Genomic DNA, 25,628 nt, shown 5'->3' with positions numbered 1-25,628 from the left:
TTGAAATGATGGCACAAAACACATGTAGACACAAGTACCACTTGCTTTGTCTTTGCCGTGGATGTCTTCTCTGTTCTTGCCTTTGTGAAAAGATAGGGTTGACAAGACTGAGTTCCAACGTCCCTTCCTGATGGAATAAGTCTTCCTTCTAATGAGGCCTTCCTAAGAACTCTAAGCTTTGTTCCCAGTTCTAGGATGTCCTCGGACTCACTGGGATTTATTCATAGCCAAACACCTTCCTTAGCTTTCACCCTGATAGCTGGCACTCTGTATGTGCTGTCTCCAGGACAGAAATAACCTTGATTTGTGAGTCAGTCCCAGCCATGTTCATACCCACCCCACACCCCCAACCTCCCCACTTCCGTGACTGGGGTACATGTGAGCTTCTAACTATCAAAACTACTGCTTTCTGGAAGACTCCCATTTGGAAAATCAAAAGGTGGACTAGCCCTTGGTCTGAAAGACTGAGGTTGGAGGAAAGAAGGGGCAAGGAAAGGTTGCCCAGACCACCTGCTAGTGAATGCTTATTGATATGATGGACAGCGCATGCTGGCTCAGGTACTTCCTTGGATGAAGTGTCTTTGAGCCCACAAAAATTAAACAGGAGACATGGGAAAAGGTGAGGGGTTTTATTTGAAGAAAGAGGTGAATCCGAGCTTTACACCTGAGCCATGTGGATTGATAGATATTGTAGGCTCCGTGGGGTCTCAGTGGAGGACAGCCCCTTCGTCTTTTTGCCACAGCCCACCCCTTAGGTCTTCATATACAAAGTCCCCAGAAGGTGGCAGCAGAAGCTTATCGTCTACGTACCCTCACCTTCAGGCTGGTATCACAAGGCTGCTAGTTCACACCTGGCCTTCCCCAAAGGGCACCGGTATATCTGGGAGGCATTCTGAAAGGTTGTGTGTCAATTGGTAGTTAGTGTCAGAGGAGACCCATAGAGCCCCAGGAAAGCCACAAGTTAGCTTGGACCCTCTGGGTGTTAGGGGCTTATAGGCAAATGGATATGAGTGCCCTGTCTGCCCACATTTCTCCCTCCTACCCAAGAAAGACTCAACCTGGGGCAGCTCAGGATAAGCAGATGGGCAGGCTCAAGGGTAAGGACAGATGGGCATTCAGCCAAGATGGAATCAATGTCCTGCTACCAGGCTCTTAGTCATTCTCTGCCCCTAGGCAGGAGGGAAGCCTGTATCTCAGAAAGAGTAGGGGGATGGATCGGCAGCACCAGGGGAAGCCTGGGGTTTGTTATTGCTTTGGTGGGGGTGGGACTGCTCAAGCTCAGACCGAAGGGCTGGCACCATCTTCTTCCTTGCTAACAGTGGGGACAGGCACAGCTGTGTGGGTGAGCAGAGGCAGAATAGGCCATGGTTTCCTAGCACACTGCAACTTCACAGGCCCTTCCTCATGGTGTACCAAGGGAGAGAATTGAGTAGAAGCCCTGTTACATAAAGCGGACCCTATATGTGGGTGTGTTTATATGCGTGGGTTTGGGTAGGTGTGTGTGTGTGTGTGTGTGTGTGTGTGTGTGTGTGTGTGTGTGTGCATGTGTCTATGTACACCCACATGAACAGAAGCAAAGGCCGTGGTGTGTCTCTTTGGGTGTAACTGGTTATTTGAAGGGGGAAGGCCAGAAGAGCTAAGGAAGGGTTTAGCCACCTGAGAGCAGAAATGCTAACTGTATTAAATAAATACTCTGAGGCATCAACAGGAAAGCCTGGAAGAGCCGGAGAAAAGCACAGATAGCCACTTACGGCACAGACGCCTGAGAGAGAGGAGGGCTTACTACGGACTTGTTAATACAAGAGGGGGCAGAGGACACAACAGGGCCTGCGTATGTCTCTTGGGTACGTTTTGTATATGCTCAGGAATGCATATCGATGTTCTGTGTTTGTGTATGTTTAGGTCAGTTCTTACAAATCAGACATGTATGATTACATGTTACCATGTGTTTCTTATGTGTACATGCATGTTTCTGGGGTGTATACATTTATATGCATGTGTGAACACTGGTTACATGTGTCTTCACATGGTTACATACTGACTACAAAGGACCCCTTGGCATCTTCCAAAGAAAAATCTTAGCACACACAGCATCTCCCTAGGCACTAAGATCTACCACAACATGGCGGTACACCAGGGTCTGCCCCTTGAAACTGGGTGCTAACAGCAGCTGCGCATCACCAGCTGGCATGTAGCAGAAGGCCCGAGGGGCTTGGACTGCCAGCTCCTGGAAACGGACAAACTTCTGCCGACCTTCATCCCACTGATAGATCTGGGTGAAGGAGAAGTCGCTCCCTAGGGCCAGGTAACGCCGTTCACCCACAAGGAAGGGCTGCAGTGCCAGAGAACCTCGAGAGGGCAGTGCTTGCACCTCAGAGAATCGAGTGCCTTCCCAGCGCAGGATCTTAGAGTCACCGATGTACCGGCTGAGGCAGAGATAGCTGTCTCGGCCAGCACGGAAATGTTTGACCGCTTGGGCATCAGGTACCTGGGACACCTCGCCTTGCGCCACAAACTGCTTCTGGGCCTTACTCCACTGGTAGATGACGGGAGCCTGGGAGCTGCTGGAAACAATTAACCGAGGCTTGCCCTCGCCATCCACAAACTCCAGGTCGGTGTCACGGTGCCAGGCATGTAGGGCTTGGTGGGAGTAAAACCCATTCTGGTGCCATCGATAGAGGCTGGTGGCTCCTGCCTTGGAGCTGTCGGCTATAGCAAAGAACCAGTCACCTTCAATGCGGAAGGCCTCCAGGTCATTGGGCTTCCGGACCCGCTCTGGGTCAATATCCTGAAGCTTGTTGAAACGAGTAGTATTCGGATCCCAGTGGTAAATGTAGGAGCCACCAAAGAGCTGGGCTGCCACCACATACAGTTGGCCATCCACCACCAATGGCTTGCAGTGCACAGCTGAAGGAGCTGTTCAAAGGAAGAGAAAGCAAGGCGGCGTTATGGACACCATCCCTCTCCACTCATCCCTTCATCCCAGCTGTAAATAGGGCGTCTGTCCATCCTTCCCAGCTATCCCAGCCCACAATCATTTCTCTTCCCTCCCTCAACTCCTAAAGCAGTTACTGCCCTGACCCTCATTATTTTCTCATTGATTCATGGATGTTGATCTTATCCCCCCAGCCTGAAAACTGCATGAAGTCAGGGGCCACATCTTCTAAGTCTCTGGACGTCCAGAAATGCCCAGCATTGGGCAGGGGATGAAGTAAGCACCCCATAACTGTGGGTTGATTGCTTGATAATCAGGAGAAAGTTAACTGGTCTCAGGAGGAAGGAAGGCTCACAGCAACAAAACAGACCCTTTGTATGAATGCCATGAGCAGTAGGAGACAAAGCAACTGTGATTCATTGCATGTCTAGGAACAGCCTCATTAGAATAGAAACTCCTTGAAGGCAAGAATGGCCTTTTTGTATTTGTTATTGTCCAGCACTTTGGACAATGCCTGGTAATTGTTAGGTGCTTGACCAATGTTTCTTCATTCATTTTTTTCACATACAGATAGGCCTATGTTTGGAAACACCTTTAAAACACACACACACACTTATGCAAGCATGAATTTATATGATTATGCAAAGATAAAACCTTATGCACATGAGACAAAAATCAATCTCCATCCTTGCTGTCCTTTGCCAGGGCGGGCAGCTAGGTGGTGCAGTGGATACAGCACCAGGGCAGGAGTCAGGAGGACCTGAGTTCAAATCTCACCTCAGACACTTAACACTCACTAGCTGTGTGACCTTGGGCAAGTCACTTAACCCCAGTTGCCTCATCCTGGGTCATCTCCAGTCATCCTGATGAATATCTGGTCACTGGATTCAGACGGCTCTGGAGGAGAAGTGAGGCTGGTGACCTGCACAGCCCTCCCTCACTCAAAACAAAGTCAAGTGCAAGTCATGTCATTTTCTCTGATGGCACAGTCTTCTTCGGTAATGAAGAACCAATACACACCTTTTACCAGGGACAGGATCTACCACACTCTTAACAGACTGTGTCCCTGCTCTACATGTCCTACTTCCTCAGTACGTTGAACACTCATGATGTTTGTTTGGAGAACTGCCATGGGTTGCTCAAACAGCAATTTTGCCCACAGCCTGAAGCCCTCCTCACTGAACCTCAGGCCTATCCCATGGAGAGTCAAGCACAGAGGGCCATCATATGCTGATTGGCATACTGTTAGGAGGCTGGAGGGAGGCTGGCTGTCCCCATACCTGGAATTCGGTCAAAGTCACGAAGCTGTCGTTCCACATAGTCCCACTTCAGGATGGTACAGGCACTGGCACTGGGCTGGGCCAGGGCTAAGTAGAGATCACTGGCATAAAGAAAGGGTTCAGCTGATACTGCAGGGAAGGGCAGAGTCTGGTACAGCACGAAGTCTGCAAGGAGAAGAAGCAAAGTGGGGCATAGGAGATGTGGGGTGATGCTGAGAGAGGGGCTCATCAGTCCAGGGACAGAGCAGGTAGGATTAAAAGGGGAGGGATGTACTAGAATGAGTTAATGAGAGGAGAGGCAGAGTAAGAGGAAGGGTAGAATAGGGTGAGAGGGAAGGAGGGGTATCTGGTCGTGACCCAATGCTAGAAGGATAACAAATGTGGGGCCTTCATGGTGTGCTCGATAGAATAGGGCCCAACAGATGCCCATAGGTAAGGTAGCAGGAAAGGGGCTGTGGTAATCCACAGGCTGTCTCCTACCAGTTGTGATACAGTCGAACTCTCGGAGTGGGAGGTCCTGCACCTTGTGCTCCTGGAATCTGGGAGGGTTGGAGCAATAGATGGGAGCCACAGTAGTATTGGTGCTCGCCAGCCACTCCACCAACCATTTCACTTTGCAGTCACAGTTCAGTGAGTTGCCCCGGAGATCCCTGGCCAAAGGGAGTGAGGGATTTTGGAGGGGAGGAATGACATTCAGAAGCATGGCTCAAACCTAGACCCTCCCAAGTATAGCTGGTGGACCATTTCTGCCAAGCAAAAGGTCCTCCTCATTCCCCTTCCCTTATTTTGTTCTTAGTGTCGATGCCAAACAAAACAACCCATACCCTCCCCCTCAGCTCCATGGATTATTCCTTGGGTAAGTAATCATGAATTTGGTTGAGCTTTTAACAGGGTTTATTTGGGATTTTCTTAATGGAGACTCAAATCTATAAAGAATGATAGAATTATAGAGCTGGGACAGACATCAGGACAGTCCAGCACAAAGATCCCCCAGCCTAGGGGCTGCCTTGGGCTGTTTTGTCATGCCCAGGGTTTATTCAGAGGAATATGGAGTGGAAGTAACAGGTCTTTGTGAAGAAAAACAAAGACTGAAATAACAATAGCACAAATAGACAAGCAGATAAACTTAAAATGTGTGATTTGAGCCCATGGATCCTAGTTCCACTTCCCCATTTTACAGATGAGGAAACTAATACATGGTACAGTGAAAAAAGGTACAGGTTCTGGGTTCAGATCCCATTTCTGACACCAACTACCTATATGGTCTTTCAAAAGTCATCGATCCTTACCTGTGCCTCTGTTTCCTCATCTATAAAAGGGAGGATTGGCACTCACTGTCCACTGAGGTCCCTTTCAGCTCTAGGACTATGATCTCATGAAATTTAGAGAGTTTAGGGAACTTGTTCAAGTTCATAAGAGGAATCGTGAGTAGCTGGCATTTTCAGGGTGCTTTCCACTGAGCTGATGGCAGGCTTGGGACTGGAATCCAAACCTCCCAATCTAGTCCCCTTCTACCTACATCACATGCCATCATCGCCTTCCTCTCCTCCATGAAAGAGCCACAGGGAAGTTAATGTATCTGTTTCTTGATGACTCCGTGTTGTTTTATAAACATCAATTGTATCATGTACTGGGCTGTTATGCAATGCCGTCCTCAGGGACCTACTGGGGCACAAAAGCCCCAATGACAATAGCTGACATTTGGGGTTTGCCAAATGCTTTACATATGTTGCATTATTCTTGTCCTAACGCAATCTGGGGAGGTGGGAGTGACAGGCATTTATCAACATTTTACAGATGAGGAAGTGAAAGCTCAGAAAGGTTAGATTTGCCCAAGTTCTCACAAACCAAGCAGTGTCAGAGGCACAATTCAGACCTATGTCCCCCTGACCCTTTGGTTATAGCTGACTGCAGGGACTAGAGGATGTAGAGGACCGCAGGTTCTCCACCCCTGGTCTACAGTCTTCTTTCTGATCCTCCCCAGGACATTCGATCCCCTATCTGCTTACCTTTGCACTAGCCATTTCCCATGCCTGAGATGACCTGTGCCTCAGAGAATCCTTCTCTTCTGTTAGCAGGTAGCTCAGACACCAGTTTTTCCATGAAGCCTTTTCCAACTGAGCTCCTACCCTCCCTCCAAAATTCCTTTGTATTTATCTACTCTGGATACATTTGTGTTTATTGGCTATATATGCCTTCTGTATGTGTGTGTGTGTGTGTGTGTGTATGTGTGTGTGTGTGTGTGCGTGTGTGTGCATGTGTGTGTATGTGTGTGTGTATGTGTATGTGTGTATGTATGTGTGTGTGTGTGTATGTGTATGTGTGTGTGTATGTGTGTGTATGTGTGTGTGTATGTGTGTGTGTATGTGTGTGTGTGTGTGTATGCCTTCTGTATATATGTATATATTTATATTTATATGTACTCATCTCCCCTGTTAGAATGGGGGAGCCAGCTCCCTCTGAGAAGGGGTTGGTTCATTCTTCATACTTGGATCTCTAGTGCCTACCACAATACCTGGAAATGTTCAGTCGTGTCCAACTCTGTGAGATCACTGGATACAAAAATCACTGAGTGGGCCCTGCCTCAGTCAGACTGAGACCTGGCAAAGAACTTAGCTTAAAAAGGGCAAGGACCTCCATGCATCTAGGGCCATCTCCAGTTCTGATTTCTATCTGGCCCCTGGACCCAGAAGGCTCTGGAGGAGAAAGTGAGGCTGATGCCTTTGCATAACCGTGCCTCACTTAAATCCAATTCTGTTGAATGTCATAGCATCTCCTCCTTGATGTCATGGTCCTCTTCAAGGACAAAGGACAAGCAACAACTACAGGAGTGGTTTGCCATTTCCTTCTCCAACTCAGTTTACACATGAAGAAAGGGAGGCAAATAAGGTTAAGTGACTTGCCCAGGGTCACACAGCTAATAAGTGTCTGAGGCTGGATTTGAACTCAGGTCTTCCTGACTTCAGGCCCAGAGTTCTTATCCACTTCACCACCTAGCTTAATAAACATTTATTCCCTTCCCTTTTCCTGCCCCTGAAGTGGAAAATGAAGTTTATTCACCCACATTCTTCCCCCCATCATACATTTTAGTCAAACCCATTAATGACTTAGGGTATCCTTTGAGAACTTCGAGTCACTATTTTAAATTCTCCTCTTTTAATTCTGTCCCCCAGACCCAAGCAGCCACACTTGTCCCCTTCCCCATCCCCTAATACTTCCCTTAAAGCAATCCTTAACCTTTTCGTGCCATAGACCTCTTTGGTAGTCTGGTGAAGCCTGTAGACCCCTTCTCTGAAAATGTTTTTAAATGTATACAATAAGATACATAGGATTACAAAGGAAACTAATTATATTAAATTAGTTACCTGTATGTATGTATATAGATATTATGTAGATGCTTTTGTTATTTACCTATGCTTATATCTGCACATATACATATATTTGTGTATGTATACATGCATAGATAACATACATATAAACACATACAAATATATACATGCCTGTATGTGTATATACATTTATATATACATACATACACATACACATGTGTAGAGAGACATATATCTCTTCTCTTTGTCTCTCTCATCTCTCTTTCTTTCTCTCTCTCTGTATCTCTCTGTCTCTCCCCCTCTCATTCACAGACCCCAAGTTAAGAACCTCTTCCAAAAGGGGAATCTCCCTTCCCAGCCAAAAGATCCAAGGCAAGATCATAAGAACAGATGGGAAAAGAGTCTTACAAGTCACTCAAGATGTCCAAGGGTCGGAAGACATCTCTAGGCAATGTCTGAAGATTATTATTGGCCAACGAGCTGCAAGGCAAAAACAAACAAACAAATCTGAGTCAGAGTCAAAGTCACCTAGAAGAGAGAGAGTCCCCCTAGGTTTTGGGATCATTTGATCAAACTCAACTATTCCACCTTTTCCTCGCCCTGGAGAGGGAGCTGTTTGTAGGGACCACCAGGCAGGGGTGCACCTGTAACTTGTGGTGGGTTATACTTACAGGTGTGTCAAAGACTTGAGTCCCCGGAAAGTGAACCTAGAGAGGGCCCAGATGTCGTTGTTCTCAATGAAGCTACAAAAAATAAGAATTTGGCTCAGCCTGGCATCCTGAATTCGATTCCACTCTTTCTTCTAGCCCGTAATCTTAACCCTTGCCAAACTGCAGTCCAGAGACTCCAAAAAAGTCTACCAATGAGAGTGCATGGGATCCTCTGACCCAGGAAATCTTTTAAAAAAGGAGTGGTAGCTAGGATGTTCTTCTCAAAACATTTTTTTTTTTTTTGCTTACAGCACAATATTCTTTGCCACGAAGAATCAAGGCACATTGAACATTTTAAGTTGGCAACAAAGAATAGTTCCTTGGCAGTCAGTGCTCTAGACCCATTAGGCAGGCTTCCTCTGCCTCTCTTTACCCTCTCTTCACCTCCCCAGGGCTCTCAGCAAGGGTGGCAACCCCTCATCTCTCTTCCTCTTCCACAGAGTGGCTATTATGACCTTCCCAGAGCACAGGCAAACAAATGCAGCTGGGGGGGGGGGGGGCGCGGGATTTTAAAGCACACCTAAATGGGAAATCTTGAGGTGATACACCCTTTAAGAAACACTGGTTTCACTGTAGTCATGCACATGATAGGGAAATAGATGAAATGATCTCTTGAGGATTTTTCCAGACCTGGGTTTCATTGACTTTCACCCTCTGACCTTCCATTCCCAACCTTCCCCATCCAACTTCCACTCCACCCCACCCAGATCCCAGCTTCCTCCTCCTCCTCCTTTTGTTCCACCCTTTCTCCTTTCTTCTCCCACGCACAGGTACTGCAGATGGGATAGTCCCATGAAGGCATTGTCTCCGATCAGAGTGAACTTGTTGGAATTGAGTAACCTAGAAAAGGAGGTAAAGGAGAAATTAGGACTCCCAGGGGTGTGCCCACTACTCCAATGCCCCTCCTTAAGTACTCCGCCTTTCCTCTAAGGCCCTTCCCTGTGCTTTAGCCACCACTACTCCCCAAATCACCCAGAGTATCAGTCCAAAGCCCCAGTGGAGTTGCTAATAGGTGACCCATCAGGTCAGTGGGTATTAAAGGCAGTAAGGTACAACTGTGACAAAATGTATTGTACCAATTGATGCTTGGATTTTCTCCTCCCTACCACTACCAAAGGGTAAAAATAATGGAGAGAGGGTTGAGCTTTTTCCTGTCAAAGATGGATGCCTCTGGGTCCTGGGTTTCCCCAATTTTCCTTTCCCCAGCAACTTTCCTTTCCTCTTCCCATGTGCTACAATCTAGCACACAATTGAATGATACTTTAGTAGTTAATTCTGCAAAGGTTTAAAGTGGGAGGGTCTTATCCTTTTCTATATCATGGACCCATTTTCAGGGTTTTTAAATAATTGAAGGAAATACGAATATAAGCCAGAGGTTCCTGAAAATAAAGATATAATTATTTTCCCCAAACAAGTCTACAGAGCCCCTGAAAGCTATCTCTGGATGCCCTGGGGGGTCTGTGGTTGTTCAGTCATGTGCCACTCTACCTGGGGGTCTGTGGTTGTTCAGTTGCATCCAACTCTACGTGATCCCATGGACGCTGTTTATAGGATTTTCTTAGCAAAGACACCGGTTTGCCATTTCTTTTTTCAGTGTATCCCCATTTTACAGATGAGGAACTGAGGCAAATAAGGGCTAAGGGACTTGTTCAAGGTCACACAACTAGCAAGAGGTCACATTTGAACTCTGATCTTCCTGACCCTCGGCCTGGTTCTCTGTCTTACTACCTAGCTACAAGGTTAATAACTCCTGAACTACACAGTCCCTTCTAAGTTCTCCTTCTTGGGATAAAAAAGTATTCTACCCCATATCCATATCCCTGCTCCTTTGGATACAAGTCATTCCTCTAGCCAATATGTATGGTTTATTTTACTTTCTACCTTCTCTCTTCTAAGTGACACTTCTTGCTTCTGAGGCAGCTACCTAGTGCTTGGACTGAGTCTGGAAGACTGAGTTCACATCTATGCTCAGATACTTAGTATCTGTATGACCTTGAACAAGTCACTCAACCACTGTTTGCTTCAATTTCTTCAACTGTAAAAGTGGGATAACAATAGTACCTACTTCCCAAGGTTGTTGTATAGATCAAGTGAGATAATATGTATAAAGTGTCTGACCTTAATAAGGGCTTGTTTCCTTCCTTCTGTTCATCTGAATTGATTCATCTGAATTGAATATCTGTCTGTCTTGTGGGAAATGAGAGCTATTCACACACACCTTTCTCCCCACCATGCATTTTGGACAAACCCACTGATGACTTGAGCAAACCTTTGTAAACTTGAACCTCTCTAGGGTCTGTGACCTTTTCTTTTTTTAAAATATATCTTGATAATTATATTTCAACATAATTGTTTCACTTTGTAATCCTTTGTATTTTATTTTGTGCATTTAACCACACAATTCTGAAATAGGATCCACCAGCTTCAAAAGATGGTCTAAGGTGTCCATAACACAAAAAAAGATTGAGAACTTCTGCTCTGGGTCCTGACCTCCAGCACTGTCAGTCTCCGTACCATTCCATCTTTCCTTCTCTTTCCAGACCCACACTAAGCTGCTGCCTCTATCGAAGGCCATGTCCTTGTCTAGGTCTTTGGTCCACCCTGCTATTGGTTTCTGGTTTAAAATGCTCTTCTCACAGCCACCCCCCTCACCAACTCTGACCCTAGAGATCCCCTCTCTCTCTGCCTCTCCACCTCAGTTACTGCTTCCAAGTGGATTCCCCCTTGTGCTTTTGTGACGGCAACCACCAGAGAACCAAAACTACAGCCTCTCCTTGAGATCCCCCAAACCCTAAGGTTTCCTGAGGATAGATAGAACTGGTTCGTACAAGAATTGAAGGAGTGGCAGATGAGAGAAAGCTCCATCGTGGATCTCCGAGAAGGCTGCATTCACCAGTGTCCTGTGGGGAGGCAGTTGGGTCAGGGAGAGAATGAGCAACAGGAATTATGCTGGGGGATGGGGGGTAAAGAGAAGGGGAGTGGGAAGATTTAGCTTGGTCCTTTACTCCAGTGATCAGTTTTTATGTTTTCCTCAGCCAAGTCCTTTTTTTCCCCTGATACCACTTTGGGATTTCAGTGTATTCATTGACACCTCCCAAAATTACCCTTTTCTCCCAGACCTCAAACCCTAGCTTTCCTTTCTTGATACCTACACCCTTTCCTAAGGCCACTTAGATGCAATCCCTCACCTCCGCTCCCTTGTGACATTCCTTGGGAAGTTCCTCAGCCCCTCCCTGTAGACTCACCTATGCTCTCCCCCATCTTTCCTTGCATGTTCACCCTCTTCTCCCTGCCTCCAAAAATCCTGTGCTCTTCTTACCACCCACACCCATCAGGAAGAAGCTGTTGCATCATCATGAACAAACATTTTCATGCCTACTATTTACAAGGTCCTACAAGTCCTGTGCTAAGCCCTGGAGATATTAAAAATAATAGTTGACATTTATATATGTGTGTGTGCATATATATATATATAGGCAGAAGTGGTGCAGTGGATAGAGCAATGGATCTGCCATCAAAACAATCTGAATTCAGATGTGACCTCAGACACTTTATTGTTCTTATCCAGTCATGTCCGATTCTTCATGACCCCATTTGGGGTTTTCCACTAAAAGATACTCTGGAGTGGTTTGCATTTCCTTCTCCCCTTCATTTTACAGTTGAGGAAACTGAGGCAAACAGGGTTAAACGACCTACCTAGGGACACATAGCTAGTGTTTGAATCAGGAAGATTTCTTGACTTTAGGCCTAGCACTTTATCTAGTATGCCACCTAGCTGCCCCTAAATGCATACTAGCTATAAGACCCTGAGGAAGTCATTTAACCTCTGTCTGCCTCAGTTTCTTCCACTGTAAAATGAGGATAATAATAGTACTTATCTCTTAAGGTTGGAAGATGTTTGTAAAGTATTTTACAAAGCCTTAAAGTGATATATAAATGCCAGTTATCATTATCATAGCACTTTAAAGCTGAAAAAACATTTTTCTATTATATGATCTCATTTGATCCTCACAACAGGTTATTACTGTGCTCATTTTACAGATGAAGAGACCAAGACAACTGGAGAAAATGTTGTCTGAGACTCAGACGTCCTCTCTCTTCTCAAGGAGCTTATACTCTAGACATCCTAGTAGCCAAGGGGTTAATGGTGGCCCCAGGATTCCAGCTGTAATGCTGGACAGAGAATGGCTGGTATGTCAGGTTGCACTGACCAGCAGCAATGTCAAGGTACAGAGCCGGGCAAAATGTGGCTGCAATTTCCCTCCCTAGATGCATCACTGTGGGTTTGATCCCAAGGGTGGGCATGCAGGATAAGCATACACACATATATATTCACCAAAGGAATACAGATGCTTGTGTGGACACATACTCCTGACTCGGAGGGCCTTGCACATTTGCTCATGTTTGGTGACAATATATATATATTAGATACATACTCTTGACTTTTTCCCCCAGTCATGCTTGCTGGTCCCCTTATATTCATTCACCCAACTTTCAGCAAGCGCTGGAAGGCACTATACTGTTTCCTAGAGATATAAAGATTTTTAAAATGTCACAGCCCCTACCCTCTAAGAGCTGCTTCCTTGGTTTCTGAGGTATTGGAATGACAAGGCATCATCATGCCTGTCCCCCTCTGATACCAAGTATCTCCTTGGGAAACTCCTGATCCCCTCCCAACCTTATCTATGCTGCTGCCTTCACCCCACACCCTTCACCTGCCCCCATAAATATGCACTTTGTAGAACCCCAAGCCTGTGCCTTTTGTTCCCCCATCATCTCTGGTCTTTCCCTCCATTCCCCTCCCCCGTGGCTGGAGCACTCACAGGGAGATGACTTCAGTGGGAAGGTTCTTGGGCACAGCCTTGGAGTCAACGCAGAAGGCAGTGTCCCGAGTACAGGAACAGCTGGGTGGGCATGGGGGAGTCTTGGGGGGCCTCTTGGCATCTCCCAGTAAGACTAGGCAGAAGCCCAGCAAGGACAGCCCCAGAAGCCGATGCCCAGATCCCTGCGGCAATGCCCACAGTCCCAACATGGCTGCAGCTAGAGATTGCCCCCTCTCACCCTTAGCTCCTCACCCACGGGCAATGCCACCCCGGAGGCTCCAAAGGCCCCCAAAGGATGCCAGCGTCCCAGGCTAGCACCTCCCCCTGCAACTCGGATCCCTGCCGGGTGGCCCAGGCAGCTGGATCCTCCCTCTCTTCCTCCCTCCCTCCCTCAGCCCCCCGCAGCCCAGCAGCCGAGGCTGCTCCTCCTTCCCTCCCCCTTCCCCTTCCCCCCTCCCCCTGCCCCAAGCTGCGCTTTCCAGATTTCCAGCCTCTCCTTTCTGACAGCGGCTCTGCGCTGCCACGCTGCAGTCCCCTTTCCCCTAGCCGGGGAGAAACGAGAGCGGAGTGCTCTGCACTTGGGGAGCAGCCCGGCCAGGGGTGGGGTTCCAAGGGACTGCGGCGGGGACAGGGCCTGGAAGAAGGGCTCTCAGAGTTAGAGAGACAGGGCGGAGAGGGGAGGGGAGGGGACTGGGAAGGGATCTTGCGGCAGTGTGTGGGAAAGCAGGTGTCTCTGGACTGCGTGTGTGTGTGCCTTTGTCCATCTTCTCAAGAGTTTATGCCCTTGAGTGTGTGTACACGTTTATATTCCCTCTGTGCATACATGTGTACAAGCGTGTACTCTCGTCTGTGCATGTGGGCTTTGTGCATACATGTGCATGTGCACCTGTGCATATGTTCGAACATGTCTCTGGGTGAGCATGAACACACAGGCGACTGTGTGCTCGTGTGTCTGTGTGCACTTACCTGTCATCTAAATGGGTTATAAGAATGACTGACATTTCTATAGCCCCTTTCTTTATAAACGCTTTCCTTTGCAAACACAATGCAATGAGACAGGCAGTACAAATACTCATTGCTCCACTTTATAGGAGGGAAGGAGACTCAGAGAAATTAGGTGACTTGTCCAGGGTCACACAACTAGTAAGTGCAGGAATCAATCAATCAACAAGTATTTGCCGTTGTTGTTCAGTGTCAGCCAACTCTTCCGTGACCTTGGGGAGCATAGCACACTACTGTTCTCCATGAGGTTTTCTTGGCAAAGATAATGGAGTGGTTTTTGATTTCCTTTTCCAGTGGAGTAAGGTAAACGGAGGTTCAGTGACTTGCCCACAGTCACAAAACTAGTAAGTGTCGGAGGCCGGATCTGAACTCAAGTCTTTCGGATTCCAAGCCCCACATTCTACCTACTCAGTCACCTAACTGCCTCCAACTCTATTCCCCTACACCTCCAGTTTCTACACTCTACAGAGTGCTCATAATGGCTTGTGTGTATGGTTTGCTTTAAGAATGTATGTAACTGTGGCTGAGATAACTGGGGGGGGGGGGGCACATGTATCTTCATGTGTGAATTGCTGAATAAAATATGCCTTTGTTCAATGGACATGATGAGTGGGTGAGAGGACAGAGTCCTTGCTGTTCAGTACATGTGGAATCTGGAATATTTCTGACTCCCCATCTTCCCCCCCTCAAAAGCCAGCTAGTGGTTTTACTAAAGCCAAGGGTTCTCATAGCTGGGCACCAGCTTGCTTGAGTAAACAATTATTTCCTCCCTCTTCTGGAACCCTCCAGGATGAGAATACTCTGACCAAAGCAAAGACTCTTTACTCAGGAACAGGTGACTTTCTTTTCTCTTAAGTCTTCTCTAGTCCAGTTTCTCCATGTTATACCTGTGCCCAATCAGTATTTTCCTTCATACAACTCCTCTCTGCCTTACAAACACACAGGCTAAGCATTTGCCTTTCACAAGATGGGGTTGCCCCATGTCATCATTGCCAACCCATCTGCTTGTACCCTACTCACTTTGCTCTTGCCTACTTGTGTGACAGGGAATAGTGGGAGGAGGGCTGGGAGTTGGGGCAGCTGGGCTTCCCACCCGTCCCTGGCACAGCCCTGCCCAGCATACAAAGGGCAGAGTGAGAGCTGTCCCGCCCCCTAGTGATGAGAGAATGAGGGAGGGGGTAAAAGGGGTAGGCTCCCTGGTGTCATCCCAGAGAGAACATAATGAGGGTCATCTCAGAGAGAGGCAAGAGATTCTTAAATCCCAGGGAAACAGGATTCCTGGGTTCTTTTCTCAACTGGCAGAAAGGGGCAATGATGGACCAGAGCAGAGCCCAACGCAATCTAAGACTTCAATGGAAGAAAATGAAAAGGAAGTTATGCCTCTTTCTTCTGAGGGCATAATTCATTATGTTAGTATTGAACTTAAAAAAAAAAAAACCCTTTCTGCAAGCATCCACTATCTGTCCTTCCCACTGCCCACTTCATTGCACAGTTTTCCGAAACTAAAAATATAATCCTTATTACAATATGTATAATTATCCAAGCAAACAAATTCCAATTACAACATTGACCAAACCCTCCAGAAAAGCATTTCTCATTCTCAACCTTGAGTTTATCACTTACCTCTCTGTCAGGCAGTTGGTAACATGCTTCATCTTCTCTCTGGAACTGTAGCTGGTCATTTCATTGATCAGGGTTTTTAAGTCTTTCAAAGCTGTTTTTTTCTATAATATTGTCATTGTATAAATTATTCTCCAAGTTCCTGCTCACTTCACTCTGCATCAGTTCATAGAGATCTTCCCAAGTTCCTCTGAAACAGTTCATTTGTTTACTTCTTATGGCACAATAATATTCCATTGCAGTTATATATCACAATTTGTTTAACCATTCCCAGTAGGAGGGCACCCCACTAGTTTCTAGTATGGGGTTTTGTTTTGTTTTGTTTTTTGATTTATAAGTTATTTTCCTTTTCCTTTGATCTCTTTGGGATATAAGTCTAATATGGTATATCAAGGGGTATGCACAGTTTGGTAACTTTGGGGGCATAGTTCCAAATTGCTTTTCAGAATTCACAGACCAATTCATAGCTTCACGTCTGACAGTAAGCTGGTCTGCCTATTTTCCTGAAGCCCCTGCCCCCCAACATTTGTATTGAATTTACAATCTTCAAAACACTTTCTTCACTTTCATTTGATCTTCACACCCACTCTCCAAGGAAGAGAAGGCAGATAGTATTAATCATAGTTTAAAGACATAGGAAACCAGCTCAGAGATGTGATATGACTTGCCCAGGTTTATACAGCTAGTAAATGGTATAGCCAAAACTAGAACTCAAGCATCTCGATGCTTCAGCATTCTTCTCACTATACTACCTGTATGCTGCCTCTGACTCCCTCTACCCAAATGAAAGTGGGGACCTTGACTCTTTCCATCCCAGAGAGAACATAGAGAATGTCACTATAAAGATAGGCAAAAGATTCAATTCTAGAGAAAGAGATGAATCACTTTGGGTCATGGTTCTCTATGGAAATCTGGTGGAGCCTGTGAACCCATTCTCAGAATAATGTCTTAAAATGTATTAAATAAAACATATAAGATTACAAAGGAACCCAAAAGTTAGCAAAAATAAAGATGTAATAGTCTTCCTCCCATCTGAGTTCACAGACCCCCTGAACTCTATTCAAGCATTCTTTGGGGATCTGTGGACACTAGGTTAAGAACTCTTCATGTAGAGTAATGGTACTCCTTGGGACCTAGATCTGAAATAATAGACTATCAACACTATTACAGAAATAACGTCTGAGATTCAGGTTGTCCCCTTTCAATCAGTTGTTTCAATCAGTTGTCAATCTATCAAACATTCATCTATTGAGGGAGTGTTTGTAAACACCCATCATATGCAAGGGAGTATACTATAGCTTGATGAACAAGTCAAAGATTGTCCTACTCTCTAGGAGGTCATTGGTCTAACTAGAGAGCCAAGATTAACATACATGGAAAGATAACTGAAAATACAAAGCAGTAAACAGTGCCACCATCAATGGTACATGAATACTAGTAGTTCATTCCTGTGGTTTGGAATTGATTGGAAAGGCTTTTCTGGGAAGGGGAGTTTTTTACTCAGGTCTTGAAGGATGGGTCGGATTCAAGATATGATGAAGAGAATAAAAGATGGCTGAAGAATGAAGTTCATAATAGGGGATAAAGATAGGCTGGGTGAAGATTATATAGAACCATGAATGTTAGCAGGGAATTCTTTTCATCAGTCCCCCAGAAATCTTCAAACCCATTAACATGTTGGTGGCTATTCTCAGAGAAAGAGGAAAATAGTCTTTCCATCTGTTTTCTATTCTAGCCAAAGGAAAATTTTCCATCACCTTCTCCCCATAACTACCCCTAAAAGGTAGTGGATTTGAGAGTTTGTGATACCTCCTGTTCATCTGAAGCCTTGAGAGGAAGAAGGTAGGATTTAGAGGAAGAAGTAATCTTATAGTTTATTTAGTCTAAAACTCTGCATCCTATAGATGAAAATACAAGAGCTCAGAAAGGTCGAATGAATTACTTGCCCAAGGTCCCAGGGATAGTAAATGCAGAGCCAGGATTCCATGAGAAGGAGAATAATGACCCGGATGGGGCAGAGACTTGCCCAGAGTCCTCCAGCAATGTGAAAGATTCAGGACAATAAATTCACAGTCTAATAATTTATGCTACAAACTCCCTCCCCCCACACCTTGAGATCTGACTAGATCTCCTGAGAACAAGCTTCTGCACAATTGCAAAGTTCAAGACACTCCCTAGTTCAAGACACTCCCTAGGTCAAGGCCCTCCAGCCCCTAGAGATGCCCACAGGGTCCCCGAGATGCCTTTGGTTCTCCTTGGCTTTCCAGTTGGCCCAGTGCCCCACCTGGCTCCAGCCCAGTGCCCGTGAGTCAGCTGATCAATTCCGATGTTGCCAGGACAACTAGGGGAAGAGGCCCCAGGGAGCTGGCAAGGGTGGGCACTGCAGGCAGGCAGGCTCCCAGTCTCTTGCACCTGGACGTGGCTGAAGCAGCATTATTGGGAAGGCAGGGAGTATGAGGCTAGGATTTCTTTTTTCTTCCTCCATTTTTTCTCCCTTCTAACTCCCCCTCCTCCTGCCCTCAACCTTCTCCTGAGACATTTTTCTAACTAGAGACTTGGGCAAATATTTAAAGGGGCAGTTGGAGGGTTGGGGGTAAGGAGCAAACAATCTCTCCCTCTTCTTCTTCCTCTCCTTTGAAACCTTTCTGAAACCTCTTAGGCCCTCTCAGGGGCCAGGAATCCAATTAGTTGCACAATTTCTAGGGCCTGAGTATACTCTAGTTGTGGGTCATAGGTAGGGGAGACATGTGCATGTGAAGCCAAGGGAACAAGGTGTCAATTTTTAAATTTAAAAAGAATCCAGTAATAGTTGGATTAGGGAAGATAAGGGATAGGAATTGGGGAAAAGGCCTGGCATTTGGAAAATTGGATAGCTGGGAAGCAGTTGAAGATATCAGAAAAAAAGAGGTGAGGGGGGAGTTGGGAGGGACAAGTTTAGAATTAGGGAAAATATGCAGAGGAATCTAGGGGGAGAATGGAGATGGAGTGACAGGAGACTAGTCACCCCGGAAAAGGAAGGCTAGGTGGTGACTTAGAAGAGAGGATCATACCAGTCAATCAGTCTCCTGTGCTAGGTGTTCTTGGGGGATACGGAAACATAAAAATAATTGCTCACATTAATATAGTGCTCTAAGGTTTGCAAAGTACTTGTCACTTTTGTGCCTCATAATAACCCCATGAGGTGGGTGCTGTTATGATCTTCATTTCACAAATGAAGAAATTGACACTCAGGGTAAGTAATTTGCTCATGATAAAGCAGCTGGTAAGCAGAATTAGAATCGAGGGCTTTCTGATTCCCTTAGCTTCACCACAAACCTGTGCCAGAGGCTAGAACAACCCACTGCGAACCCTGGCCTGGGCAGCCAGAGGGGTGGGGAGACAGGTGTCCTGTAGGTTAATGGAGGGCTCTCCCCACTAGTTTGACTCCTAGCCATCCTTCAAGGCCCACCTCCTTCACGGAGACAGCCCTGATGACTATCCCCTGACGATTTCACCCTCCTCCCAACTCCTTTACGGCTTACTGACTGGGGTAATCAGACAATCGTTGATGCTGTTGCATGTTGAGAGTTATCTCTGTGTGTGTGTGTGTGTGTGTGTGTGTGTGTGTGTTGTGTGTTCCCTCCAAGCTGGGCTCCTGGAGGGCAGAGATTCTGTCTTTTCCCTCCTTCATACCCTCTTAAGCACATAGCATAACAGACATGGGATAAGTTGTGCCCCTCTAACATTAGATGTATGAGATGGGATCTGAGAAAGAGAGCCTGAGATGGTAGAAGCAGTGGCAGACTTAAAGTCAGAAGACATGAGTGTGAGTCCTGGCTCTGATATTTACTAATTGGGTGTCAGGCGGCTCAGTGGATAGAGCGCTGGGCACAGAATCTGCTTCAGACATTTACTAGCTGTGTGATCCTGGGCAAGTCACTTAGCTGCTGTCTGCCTCCATTTCCTCCTCTAAAAATGGGGGTAATAATTGTACCTGCTTCTCAGGATTGCTGGGAAGATAAAATGAAACAATGTTTATGCTATGAAGATAAAATGAAACATGTACTTTGCAAACCTTAAAGTGTTGTATAAATGCTAGCTATTGACACTGTTGCTGTCACAACTGCTTCTTCTGCTACTGCTACCACTACGGCTTCTACCACCACCACTACTATTATTACAGCCACTGCCACTACTACTATCACTACAACTGCTACTGATGCTACTGCTACTACTATCACCACTTGCTGTTGTTGCTACTACTACTTCTACTACTGCTGCTGCTACTACCACTGCTATTGCTACTACTACCACCATCACTACTGATACTGCTACTTCTACTACCACAGCACCCATTTGAGCCTTAGTTTCCTCTTTTGCAAAATGAGGATAATTTTAACTGTGTTGTAGCTCATAGGGCTTGGAGGAGAGCCCTTTACATAATCTTTTCTTCAAGGGATTGTTTAGATGGCTCGTAGTCTAGTTGGGGAACCAAGAGTAACATATGACAAATGGTAAAAGATGGTGTATCAGTCAGTTCTCTACTCAAAGGGAATTTGAAGTCTTAAAGAGTAGGAAGGAACATTTGGATTCCAAGGATGATAGGATTCAGACCTTAGATTGCATCCAGTCTTAGCACTGAGGCCCAGAGAAGGGAAGTCACTGGCCCAAGGTCACACTGGAAGTAAGTAGCAAAGGAAGGTTTCAAACCCAGATCTTGCAACTCCAAATTCAGGGCTCTTTCTATTACATGTGGGTGCCTTCATTACTATAGGAAAAGCTCAGTGCTGAATGACTCAGTAAAGTCAAGGGAGGGGAAACAGGGAGTAGGTATGGTGGAGGGGGAGAACCGAACCTATGTGGGGAATTCGTCTTTTGGCTGAAACCTTTGCAATCAGCCTAAGGCCACAGTAACACCCCTGCACCCAGTAGCAATTGTGAGTGCTGCTTCCCTTAGGGCAGGGGTGGGGAACCTGCAGCCTCGAGGCCACATGTGGCCTTCTAGGTCCTTGCATGTGGCCTTTTGACTGAGTCCAAGTTTCACAGAACAAATCCTTTTATTAAAGGGATTTGTTCTGTGAAGTTTGGTTCAGTTAAATAAAGGGCCACACTTGAGGACTCATATGTGGCCTTGAGGCTGCAAGTTCCCCACACCTGCCTTAAGGACTCTGTTTCTGGAGCAAAGCCCTTGCAAGTTCATATAGGAGAAGAACAAATAGAGGAAATTATAGGAATCCAACTGTGCCAGGGACCCTGTTGCCCAAGTCTCTGTAAAAAAAGAATAGGGCAATGCCCCAAAGGCTGAAGAACAGGGGCAGTTTCCAACAGGAAGGGTAGAAACAATAAAAGAGACACTCATGGCAGGTGAAGCACATTACTTAAGGCTCCTTTTACTCAGCTTGAACTTGGAGATGGTTTGCAATGCCCACGAGGGTTTTTGTGTCCCAGGATGAGAGCTCTTAGGCACTCAAACTCTAAATTATCAGAGGCTTTGATTCTGGAGGGTTAGGAACAAACAGGATTCAAAGCTAAGGGCCTGCCACACCACCTCCATTGTGTGCTGTAATATATAAGGTCCGGGGACTAGAAGGCTGGAGGTGTGAGGAAGGCAAAGAGCCCAAAGCAACATGGATATGAGCACCAAAGAGGCTCTGATGGAGAGTGCACTGCCACCACCGGTAAGAGGATGAGAAAGGGCCCCCAGCCAGGAAGCCATGGTATAATGGGACTGAGGGCTCTCCACCAACACCCACTAACCCATACCCTAGGCTAAGTGTTTCATGTACATTTGTCCCCAGAAGCCTGGCACAGGTGTTAGCCTGGGGCAGCCAGGGGTGGAGACACAGGGAATATATGTCTAGGTGTAGGGCTCTTCTCACCTGTCTGACTCCTACCTGGCCTTCACGGCCCAAGTCAAGTCCTATCTCCTCCTTGAAACCCCTCCCTGATTACTCTCCCTTAACTTTTTTCATTCTCTCAATTCCTTTACCGCTTTCTAACTGGGACAATCTCTGGTCACTGAATGTTTATAGTTATCTGTGTGTGTGTGTGTGTGTGTGTGTGTGTGTGTGTGTGGGGTGTATATGTGTATGTTCTCAGCTGGATTACTTGACTACAGAGATTCTGTTTTCTGCCTCCTTTTTATACTTTTCAGGACCTAGAAGTATAGCACATAACAGGAAAGTGATAAATTCTTGGTAATTGGTTAATTGACACTAGGAGATATCTTTAGGAGTTTGTTTATGCAGGGTAAAAGAGTGGGCAACCTCAGGGATAGGATAGCAAAAAATCAAAAAGAAAGAAAAGAATAGAAAAAGAAAGAAAAGAAAAAAAGAGAGACATTAAAAGATCTTTTGTAAAAATACAGATTAAAGAACAGAAGGGAAAACAGAAAGAAGCACAGACAAGCAGGACAGCTTTGAAATATATGAGTTGAATTGATCACATACTTTAAAAAAAAGCAAGCTGTGTATAATGGCAATCTGTAGTTTTGTGTGCAATCTTGTTTTTTGTTCTACTGTATGTATGGAAATGTCTATTTTTATCTGGTGTTTTTAAAATTCAGAATAAAGATAATTTTTTTTTTAAAGAAAAAAAAGAATGGGCACCCTTGCTGATGGACAAGAGTGGCCAAGTGGCAGTGGGGGTGGGATAAGGAGTCATCCAGCCATGACCCCCAGCTTTGACAGTGATTTCCCTGGCCCCTTTTCCCATAACAGGACTACTCCGTCACCCCTCAAGGCCGATTTAGAATACCCTGCTGCCCTCTCCACCTCAAGCGGTTGCTCATCATTGTGGTGGTGGTGGTTTTGGTGGTGGTGGTGGTGCTAGGGGCCCTGCTCATGGGGCTGCACATGAGTCAGAAGCACACAGAGATGGTGAGGGGGTGCTGGAGGGACTGGCAGCTTGGGAGTGGGCTGGCAGGATGGGCAGGGAGGGAAGTTTGGTTTGGGATGATGGGGCACTGTGAGCAGAAGATCATGGGGCTATGGAGAGGGTTGATCATGGAAGGCATGGGGTTTGGAAAGGCTGAGAGAATGGGCACAAAGCAGGGCACAGAAAGAACAGACCCAATTCGACCTGATTAAAGAATATCAGAGTTGGTACCCTCCAACCCTCTCCACACCGGCCCAGGTGCTCTACTCAGTTCATTCTGTCTGGGTAGCAAGAATGGGGTGGGCACTGCCCATAGACCAGCTGGAGGCTGCACTTGGGAAAAGTTCTTGGAATTGGGTAAGGACACTGAAAGGATAAAAGAGGAATAAGCCCACCTGAAATGAGAGGAGGTCTTGGCGGAACTGACAGAGGGCATCCAATTCTCTAGGTTCTGGAGATGAGCATTGGGGGGCCAGATGCCCAGCAGCGCCTGGCCCTCAGCAGGCAAGAGGGAACTGTCTCTACCTTCTCCGTTGGCTCCTCTGGCACTGTGGTCTATGATTACTATCGGGTATGCAAGAGATGCCGCAGGGCTGGTGTTAGGTGTGGGGGGGTGAGGGTGGGGTAAGTCAATCACCAGATTGAGTGGAAGGTGGGGTTCCCATATCTCTTGAGCATGTTTGGGATTTAGCTTAGGTACAAACATGCCTGAACACCAGCCTCTACCTTTGTGCACTCCTCCACACTTCATCCTGTGGTGGTCACCTGACCTTCCTTGAGCTCTTAGCTCCCAAAAGATCAGCAGACTCCAAATGCTGTTTCTCACAATCCACTAGATGGAGACTGAAGCTCTGAACCCTCAAAACCCAGATCTGGATTGAGGGTGAGGTTGTGTGTAGGAAGAAACTTTCTTCAATTTTTTCCCTTCCATGCTCAGCTCTTAATTGCATACAAGCCTGCCCTGGGTGCCACCTGTTACATCACTCAAATGACTCCAGAGGATATCCCCAGTCTAGATGTCATCACCCGAAAATTTCAGAGTCACCTGGTGAGTGGTGCTCCACATTTTCATTACACACTCTAGGTATTTGTATCTGATATCAATCATTCTCCACCCTTGCGGGAATGTCTATTTTTTTTTTTTGTTTTTGTTTTTGTTTTTTAGGCTAAACCTTCTTTGCCTACTGCTAAACTGGATCATGAGGAGGACTCCCATGCCAGCTCAGAGTCCCAGGTGGACCCAGCCTTCCTGGGCACTACTATGAATGTCCTTTGTGGCGAGGTTCCTCCGTACTACATTTAGGGACCATCTGGTGAGCAAGGGAATAGAGGCAACGTTCTTGGAGGGTACTGCTAAGTTGAACCAAGGGAACTGTGGAAAGGATGACATTATGTCTGTGTCTGCCAAGGGGCACTGAACTCAGATGAACCATACTGGGGAGAACTGGAGGGGGTGGAGGAGGTGGATCTTACTCAGGAAAGCTCCGAAGTGGGGGTGGGCAGGAGAGTTGAGAGTCTCATCCACTCTCCTTCCTCTGGAAAGGAATCTTAGAAGTCATTAAGTCTAACTCCCTCATTTTACAGATGAGGAAACTGAGACACAGAGAGGTTCAATAACTTGCTGAGAGTGACATGGCTAGTAAATACCTGAACCTAGGTCCAAGTCCAGAGCTCTATATGCTGGCTCTCAGGGTAACCTCCTCCCTTGGTAACCAGTGTCTTTGCTTTCTAGGTTTTGAGCTGCCAAGGGGACAGAAGAGATCCTGCGTGGTCCCCGAGTTTGAAAAAGGTTATAGCTTGCAAAGAGAGAAAAGAAGGGGGAAGGAAGGTGGGGAGGGAGGTTAGGGGAAGATGTATGTTTGGTGGGTGCGGGTGCTTCTGCTACAAAAAATAATAAAATTACTTTATGAGCTTTTCAAAAACTCTTAGGAAAATCCTGAGTGAGTTCCTTCCTGCCGGTCAGTCCACTACATCCCCCTGGACCACGGCCGTGGGCACTTAGCGAGGAAGGAATAGCGTTCTAAGGTGGGACTGGGAAAGACGGTTGGCAGATAGCGGAGAACAGAGAGCTGCCCCCTCCGCTCCGTGGAACGTGACTCCTTGTCCCAGACACGAGTGGGGGGCGTAGCTGAGACTCGGGGAACGATCAGCGAGGCTGTAGCGCCCTCCAATGGCTATTCCAGGAACGGCCTTTCTCTGTGAAAAGAGGACTAATTTAGGAGAGACAGAGAAAGAGAAAGAAACCAAGAGGGATCGAAGAGAGAAAAAGAAAGAGACACGGACAGAGAGACAGATACATAGAAAGGAAGTGAGAGGGAAAGACAGGGAGACAGGGAACACACACACACACACACACACACACACACACACACACAGAAAGACAGACAGGAGAGATAAGAAGGGAAGGAGGCAGAAAGAAGGGAGAGGGGGAGAAGGAGAGTCTCTGCAGAGGCTGTGGCTGGAGGGAGAGGCGGGGGGCCCTTCTTTTCCTGGGACAGTCTTGGGACACCCCATAGAGAACTCAGCCACTAGGAGGCACCCCCGGAGCTTCCACCCCACAAGTGAGCTCCATCCCGGAGCCCCACTGCGCTGCCAAATCCACCTTCCGCGCCCCACGCTTGCCCCTCGGGGCCCGGGGCTCCCTGGTCTCCCAGGCCTGCGTGGGTGGAGCCAGCAGTAGCAGCAACTGCAGCCGTGGTGGCAGCGGCGGCGGCGGCGGCCTGAACCCCCACCCCCCACGCGTGGAGAGGGCCCCCCTCCCGCTCCCCGGCGGGAGGGACCGCGACCGCCCGCGGGCCGGCTAGCTGCTTCCCCGCCTCCGGCTGGCCCCATTCCCGGGGCTGAGCACAGTCCGAGCCCCGAGGGGGGCCGAGCTCCGAGCGAAAACACGCCCTCCGGCGAGCTCATTTCCCTAAAAGAAAAAAAAGAGGAAAAAAAAGAGGGGGGGAGAGGAAGAGAGGGAGAGAAAAGCAAGGGCCGGAGAGGGAGAGAGAAGGGGGAGAGAAATTGAGAAAGGGGGTGGACGGGAAGAGAGGGAGGAGGAGAGGAGGGGAAGAGATAGGAGAGGAGGGAGA

General features: G+C 46.9%; 2 protein-coding genes across 6 annotated transcripts; one reads left to right on the top strand and one right to left on the bottom strand.

The window, feature by feature from the left end:
* Nucleotides 1–614: 614 nt before the first annotated feature.
* On the bottom strand, nucleotides 615–23,029 carry LGI3 (leucine rich repeat LGI family member 3). Of its 5 annotated transcripts, XM_072634905.1 has the most exons (9): nucleotides 22,950–23,029; nucleotides 15,703–15,889; nucleotides 11,083–11,154; nucleotides 9,023–9,094; nucleotides 8,216–8,287; nucleotides 7,953–8,024; nucleotides 4,696–4,865; nucleotides 4,216–4,380; nucleotides 615–2,916 (listed from the first exon to the last, which is right to left on the bottom strand). In XM_072634905.1, the coding sequence occupies exons 2-9, from the start codon at nucleotides 15,759–15,761 to the stop codon at nucleotides 2,099–2,101; spliced, it is 1,500 nt and encodes a 499-aa protein (XP_072491006.1). In that variant the 5' UTR covers nucleotides 15,762–15,889; nucleotides 22,950–23,029; the 3' UTR covers nucleotides 615–2,098. The 5 variants fall into 5 exon arrangements, with proteins under 5 accessions (XP_072491006.1, XP_072491005.1, XP_072491003.1 ...); XM_072634904.1 differs by lacking the exon at nucleotides 22,950–23,029 and having other exon boundaries at nucleotides 15,703–17,780; XM_072634902.1 differs by lacking the exons at nucleotides 15,703–15,889; nucleotides 22,950–23,029 and adding an exon at nucleotides 13,078–15,478.
* On the top strand, nucleotides 21,121–24,477 carry SFTPC (surfactant protein C). Its single transcript, XM_072634909.1, has 6 exons — nucleotides 21,121–21,356; nucleotides 22,398–22,556; nucleotides 23,003–23,125; nucleotides 23,492–23,602; nucleotides 23,720–23,867; nucleotides 24,287–24,477. The coding sequence occupies exons 1-5, from the start codon at nucleotides 21,306–21,308 to the stop codon at nucleotides 23,855–23,857; spliced, it is 582 nt and encodes a 193-aa protein (XP_072491010.1). The 5' UTR covers nucleotides 21,121–21,305; the 3' UTR covers nucleotides 23,858–23,867; nucleotides 24,287–24,477.
* The last annotated feature ends 1,151 nt before the right edge of the window (nucleotides 24,478–25,628 follow it).

Source organism: Notamacropus eugenii, chromosome 1 (assembly GCF_028372415.1).
Source record: "Notamacropus eugenii isolate mMacEug1 chromosome 1, mMacEug1.pri_v2, whole genome shotgun sequence".
Taxonomy (NCBI): domain Eukaryota; kingdom Metazoa; phylum Chordata; class Mammalia; order Diprotodontia; family Macropodidae; genus Notamacropus; species Notamacropus eugenii.
The sequence above is the reverse complement of the archived record's forward strand: the minus strand, read 5'-3'. Positions and strand labels throughout refer to the sequence as shown.

Bases quoted from the DNA above. Each gene is read 5' to 3' on its own strand.
- SFTPC (XM_072634909.1), top strand. From the start codon at position 21,306: ATGGATATGAGCACCAAAGAGGCTCTGATGGAGAGTGCACTGCCACCA. The intron at 21,357-22,397 runs GTAAGAGGATGA...TTCCCATAACAG, and splicing joins AGAGTGCACTGCCACCACCG to GACTACTCCGTCACCCCTCA. The intron at 23,126-23,491 runs GTATGCAAGAGA...TTCCATGCTCAG, and splicing joins TGGTCTATGATTACTATCGG to CTCTTAATTGCATACAAGCC.
- LGI3 (XM_072634902.1), bottom strand. From the start codon at position 13,286: ATGTTGGGACTGTGGGCATTGCCGCAGGGATCTGGGCATCGGCTTCTG. The intron at 4,866-7,952 runs GTAAGACTCTTT...CCCTTTGGCCAG, and splicing joins TTGGACATCTTGAGTGACTT to GGATCTCCGGGGCAACTCAC. The intron at 2,917-4,215 runs GTATGGGGACAG...TCCTTTGAACAG, and splicing joins TGACTTTGACCGAATTCCAG to CTCCTTCAGCTGTGCACTGC.